Source organism: Oryzias melastigma, linkage group LG12, assembly GCF_002922805.2.
Source record: "Oryzias melastigma strain HK-1 linkage group LG12, ASM292280v2, whole genome shotgun sequence".
NCBI lineage: Eukaryota > Metazoa > Chordata > Actinopteri > Beloniformes > Adrianichthyidae > Oryzias > Oryzias melastigma.
Window position 1 is genome coordinate 7,220,424 of NC_050523.1, and position 6,286 is coordinate 7,226,709.

At 37.9% G+C, this 6,286-nt stretch overlaps 1 protein-coding gene across 1 annotated transcript in view; it reads left to right on the top strand.

Annotated features, from left to right (window-relative positions):
- aif1l (allograft inflammatory factor 1-like) overlaps window positions 1–5,791 on the top strand; it is a 14,002-nt gene extending 8,211 nt beyond the window's left edge. The window contains exons 4-6 of the mRNA XM_024299114.2: window positions 664–705; window positions 1,976–2,138; window positions 4,598–5,791. Coding sequence (XP_024154882.1) covers window positions 664–705; window positions 1,976–2,138; window positions 4,598–4,685 — 293 coding nt within the window. The 3' untranslated portion in view covers window positions 4,686–5,791. The remainder of the gene's footprint in view (window positions 1–663; window positions 706–1,975; window positions 2,139–4,597) is intronic.
- Window positions 5,792–6,286: the final 495 nt, after the last annotated feature.

Consider the following 6,286-nt stretch of genomic DNA (forward strand, 5'->3'; position numbering starts at 1 on the left):
TTGTGAATTGATATTTAACCGAATCCTGTTCTAACTTAATTAAATTTTGAACTTGTAAATCTAGTCATTTCAGTAGTTTGGCAATAATAACTCGCCCTAATCAAAACTTTTGATTAAACTTGGGACGAAAATGCTTTGGAACATAATTTCCATTCATATTTGTATCTAAATTATAATTCATTTCTGCTTCTAGACAGATTAGATTTAAATCTCGAATCTTCAAGTTTCCTTCTAAACTTTGTCTTGGCTCAGATACATTTATTCTGTCTTGATAAGTTTCCAAGTTTTTCTTACAATTTCCTCATCCACGCCTTCATACTCACTTATCAGAATTGTTGTTCTAATGTTTTTGGCCTAGAAGGCTCAGTTTGAAAATCGTGGCGAGCTTCATTGTTCTCCATCCTGCTGGAACCTAAACACAACTCCTTCAACCTTTGAAATCCTTTTAGTTTCTGTTTTCCTGCTCGTATATCAGCTCTGCTCAGCAGCTGTTTGCCAGCTCCACAAACCCACCTGTCATTATCAGCTGCCCCTGGGAGACAGCTGGGCAGTGCAGGGGCTGTTGTGCTGACATTTAAGACGCCGGCCGGCCGTGGGCGTCTGCGGTCAGAGAGGAGGAATGTGTCGCCTCAGGCGATAATATTCTGTTTGTTTGCTTTGCAGACAAATATGCTGAGTTTGACCTGAACGACCAGGGAGAGATCGGTGAGTATCCAGGAGGATGGAAGACAACAACTGAGTGCTGCGTTGGCAGTGGGGAGCAGTAATTAACAATGACTGGATCATGTGTCATGAAAAACAAGAGCATTGTGGGAACTCCTGAGTTTGGCTCTGAGCAGAAGTGAACTGTTATACCTGGTCAAGTAGAAGCAAAAAAAACTTTGAGGTTTATTTTGTTTTCCTAATAGATCTGAAGTTTTCTAGTGGCCAGATCTGCTATAAACACTTTCAAAATAAAGGCGCAGCTGAAGTCCACTTCCACTCTCCTCATGTGAGCTTACACAGACCCATAGAAAGGGATATATGCCACCTTTTAGTCAATAATACTTAAAAAAAACGGAAAAATAAATGGAGTTAGGAATAATAATTTAGATGAGTACAATATTGGCTCACAAAAACTGTTGTTTTAGTCCAGGAGTCTACAACCTTTCACACTTATGAAGCCATTTGGGTCGATTTTTCACTGACCACAACCCAGTAGGAGCCGCACATCCTTTAGAAAAACGAGACTTTGCATTTATGTTTTTGTTATTTTTATGAGAAATATAAATAAACTATATTTTTTGCTTAAATAACACAAACTTTAAGAGAAAATAGATTTTTTTTCCCCAAATATGAAACAGTTTCTAATTTTTAACAGGGGTTCACAAGACTTCCTTTCAAAATAAGACTGTCACATCTCGATGGAACAAATCTAGTGTCAACAATGCAAAAAAAAAAAAAAATAAATTTAAAAATTATATGTATAATTTTAAACGTTTGTTGTGCTTCTTATGCAGAAATTCATAAATCTAACTTTCCAAAATTAAAACAAAGCTAATTAACTGCATATTTTGAACCATGAGACACTTAAAACAGTATTTTTAGTTCTCAATTATTGAAGCACTATGGTTACTCTGCTTTGGAGACTTGTAGAGTGACAAGTTATTTTACTTTTTTTTACTTTACAGTTACTTTTTAAACTAAACGATTTGTATTTTTCTTTAACCAAAGAGGCACAATTGAGGAGTAGACGAGCCAGATGTGGCTCTGGAGCCGCAGTCTGCAGATTCCTGTTTTAGTCTATTTCTTTAAAAAGTGACATATTTTTATGCCACCTTATTTTAAAATGGTAATAATTATAAAACGGTTCTATTTTGTTCATATTTTTCCACAAAATACATGCTGGTTTTGTTCAAATCAGTATTTAGAATTGATTATTTTGATTCAACTGATGCTAAATGAAAAAGATTGATACGCTGACACTTTCCTCCAGATCTGATGGGTCTGAAGCGGATGATGGAGAAGCTGGGCGCTCCCAAAACCCACTTGGAGTTGAAGAAAATGATCCTGGAGGTGACGGGCGGCAGCAGCAACACCATCAACTACAGAGACTTTGTCAAAATGATGTTGGGCAAACGCTCGGCCGTGCTCAAGCTGTAAGTAAATCATGTTTGCAAACGAATCATCTCGTTTTAGACGCCATCTTCAGAGTTTGCTGCGACTGCATTTTTGAGTGGCTACTGTCATCCGCTCCATCTGCCACATCTGACGTCATTAACACGTCTATAACTCCTACTGCTTATGTTTGGACTGTGAGCTTCATTAACAAAGTCCAGCATCATAAATGACAATTTATTCAAATCTGTCCACATTTTTGTGCTCTAAAATGACGTGTTTGGTCATGCTCCGGTCAGTGAAAGCTGGATATCCATGCCCGTTTTTAAATGGGTTAGCGCGGCCGCTGTAAGCCGTTTAAAGCAGCCTTGTGCTGGGTCAGCCTGCAGGATCCGCGGCCCACTCGGCGGCTGCATGGCAGCCTCGATAGATTAAGCTGGCTGGACCCCTCCAGCAGACAAATCCCATAATCCCAAAAATGCTAAACAGAGTAAATGCATAACTTTTCCTCGTTTGCCCTCAGATACATGTATATATTTTTTAATTCTGTTCCATAATCCTGCAGATTTCTAACATTTATATTCATCACTGGTGTCAAAACAAATATCACAAACAAATCAAGGAAGTATCTTCTCAGGGTCAAGTTTGCTATCACATATTTACAGTACTTGTAGTATTTTTATGGCTGATTTATGTTTTTATTGAAGCTCCAAGCCTGCAGTTATCATTGGTCGGTGGGAAAAATGTTTTCTTTTCTGGAAGGAAGCGGGAAGGAGATGCAAAAAGTTTTTGCCGGACAACAACGGAATTTGTTGGGAATTCTTTAGGTCGAAGTCCATAATTAAATTTAAGAAAGGCTGTGATTTTGGTCTCCTTTTCATTGTTCGGAAGCATCTGGAGCTCGATGCATTCTCCATGCTGGCCTTCCCGCTGCACGTGTGCATCATAGTGTGGATTCTGCACGCCTGCATGACCGGATTCACCCCTTCCCACAAGGAGGCGCGTTGCAACTGTCGGTCAAAGCTAAAGCGGAAGCAAAAGTGTCTCGGAAGCTTTGGCAGCTCCGAGTCGCAGGGAGCCGCTTTCCTTGTTGGGATCATTGGTGTTATTGGCTTAGCAGAGCTTTGTGGAGTATTCCAAAAGAGGAAATTAAAGACAGGCATTTGCTGTGAATAGCTCCAGTCGCTTCATTCAGTTTGCTGTGTGCTGCATAAACCAATAAACCTCTGTGCTTTGGTGGCGACGCTTCATTCTTTACTCGGATTCTTCATCCTCTGACTGAGGCTGTGGCTCTCAGTAATCCTGTTATTCTATAACCTTCTGTTTTCACCAGTACACTGGAAGACATTTATTTTCTTCTCATAGGAGGGATGGGTTCAGTTCTCTAGAACATTCATATTTTAAAGACCTACTCTGCTGAGTGTTTTTTGGTATTTTTAGCATGTTATTGTGGCATTTTTCTGATGATGGAGGACATAAATAAATAAAATTAAGCTAAAAATTGCATTTCTCAGTTTTTCTTTAGTCAAGTTGTTGTAAATCGGGAGCAGATGAAAAAATGTTGTTTAAAAAAGGTTGTATTTGTGACATAGAAAATACGTTGAGCGAGCTACAAGCTTCATTCTGAGTTCTCAGCAACAGGGAGGGGAAGGGGGGCGGGGTTGCTCCACACCCACAGCCACGCCTACAATTTTAATGCACTACTGTCATCTTACAGAAACTATATCCTAGAAGACAACACTTTTAAGAAATTACTTTGGCTAAAAACAGCATAATCATAATGAACAAAACACTGTGAACACTTTTAAAACACGTAAAAAATGGAGTGGACATTATAAGAGATGACAAAGAGAGTAATGTATGCATTAATTGATGAGCAAATTTCATCTTAAATTTTATTCATTTTACATTCTCTAATCAGCTGTTACACAAAGATAGTTTTACTTGTTTAATGTCAAAATGTTTTGTTTTTACCCCCCAAAAAATAATTCAAAATTTCAAAAATATTGACTTATTAATTAGAATTAAATGATTTTTTGAGTTGAATAAAAACAAGACATAATGAGGCATCTGTCAACCTTAGATAATAACATTTTCATATTTTTTGCACAATTTTTGCTTTATCTTTTTATGTCGCTTAAATATATCCCCTCATGCAAAAATAACTTGTGCAACCAGCATATTTTTGTGCAGGTCTGCAAAAAAGAATGAAGAAACTTTTTTTTTTTAAGACAAACAAATGCCAGAAGTATACTTTTTTTTTCTATTCAGGGACTGTGGTGTCTCTACTGTGGACTACTGTGTTTGTAACCTCAAAGTTAATGATATTATCAGTTCTGTTTTAACCTCGAACTTCACACTGAAGCAGCTACAAAGTTCATTTTAAACGCTGCAAAAGTCTAAACATGTATTATTTCTCTTTTTATGTACAAAACCCTAAATATTTCTGTTTTTATTACCTTTTTCTAACCCGTTTTTCTGTCTGTTCTTCTCTTAACAGAGTTTTGATTTTTGAAGACAAAGCCAACAGCACCCCTTGCAAGCCAGACGGGCCCCCTCCAAAGCGGGACATTGCCAGCTTACCTTAGGTGAGGCTGGAGAGGGCAGCGCACAGGGACCAGCCACGTCGGCATGGGGCGACTTTAGACGTGTGGGACCAGCCATCTTGGGAGGGGGGTGTGTGTGTGTCAAAGTGATGTGTGGAAGGGATCTGTCGTTTGGGAGTCCACAACTCCCCAAGTACTGTCTTGACTGTGAATATTGTTCATGTTTTTCCTTTTAAAATGACGATAGTTGTTTGTGTAACCCGATAAATTCTCTTTTTTTTTTACAAACATGGGTGTGGTTAAAGGGATATTTTACGTGTGGCTTTTCTGTTTTGTCGTGCGGGTAAACGCAGCTGCTTTTGGGGGTGTGGCTTCAGATTAGCTGCCAGTAACAACAGACCCCGCCCACTTCCTCCAGAGCTCTAACACAGATCTGGACGCGGCGGCCACGTTATCTTCAGCTCATAAACATCTCCAGATAGGCGCTTTGAAACATTCACCCATTCTAGCCGCGGTAAGCATTAAGATTGCCTGTAGACCTTTGAGCTTCAGCTCGTCGCCTCATGAGCAGGACATTTCTACATCTATGAGGTCCATCTCACTTTGGAAGGAGTGTGATTTTTAACGGAACACAAGCAGAACAAATGTAAATAATAGGCTTCACTACAAAAACAATCATATTCTTTCCAAGTGCCTCAACATGCAGATACTGTAGAGCTTCAATGCAGTGAAGGAGGATGAGCAGAAGACCTCTTAGCCTAGCAAATCCAGAAAAACCATTTATTATTATACAACATCAGAAATCTTTTTGTATTTTTTTTTCATTAACTAGTTTCTCAATTTATCCCCCTTTGATTTCTTTGTGCAGTTTTTCTGTAATATTAATTTCTGAAGTATTTAAACCTGTAAAAATGTTTTGATTTACTCCAACACTCCACTGTTTGATCAGTCACTATTTTTGTTTGTTCTTTGATTCTGTAAAGTGTGCCTCTGTATTTATCTAAAAACTTCCCCGTGTCTCATAAAATTCTGTGATTTTTGGTTCTTGTACACATAACATGTTTTACTCTGTGGGTAACAAATGTGTCCCATATTTTAGTGTCCTCGTTTTGCACACACCAAAGGAATTAAAGTACTTCTCACAAGTGTTTCTTTCATTGATTATTGTGGAGACAAAGATCCTTTATTTGGAGAGATGTGAGGCTCTCACACTAACAATTTCTTATGGCACGGATCCGGCCCTCCGGGTAATTCTATCCAGACCTCCAGATCATTTTATTTTATTGTCATCAATGGCCCGATGTTATCTTGCGCTCATTTCTAACTTGTATAATTTTTAAAAAATAAATTTTAAGGAGAGTAAAATGTTCAAAGTTATTTAAGGTTTAAGTCGAATTATTTTAGATTAATATTCCTGCCTTTTTATTTTTCATAATTATGTTAAAAAGTTACATTTTTAAAGTTTGAAAAATTGGCATTCTGCTAGTTTTTTGGACTATTTGGGGATTTACTAACATTTTTTTTTCAGCTACATGCTAGCTGTTTTGGCAAATTTAGTCTTTTCTAAAGTTTTTTAGACCGACTTGGAGTTAGGCTAATATTTACACGCTAGCTATTTTGGCTAATTTCGTTTTTTTTTTTTC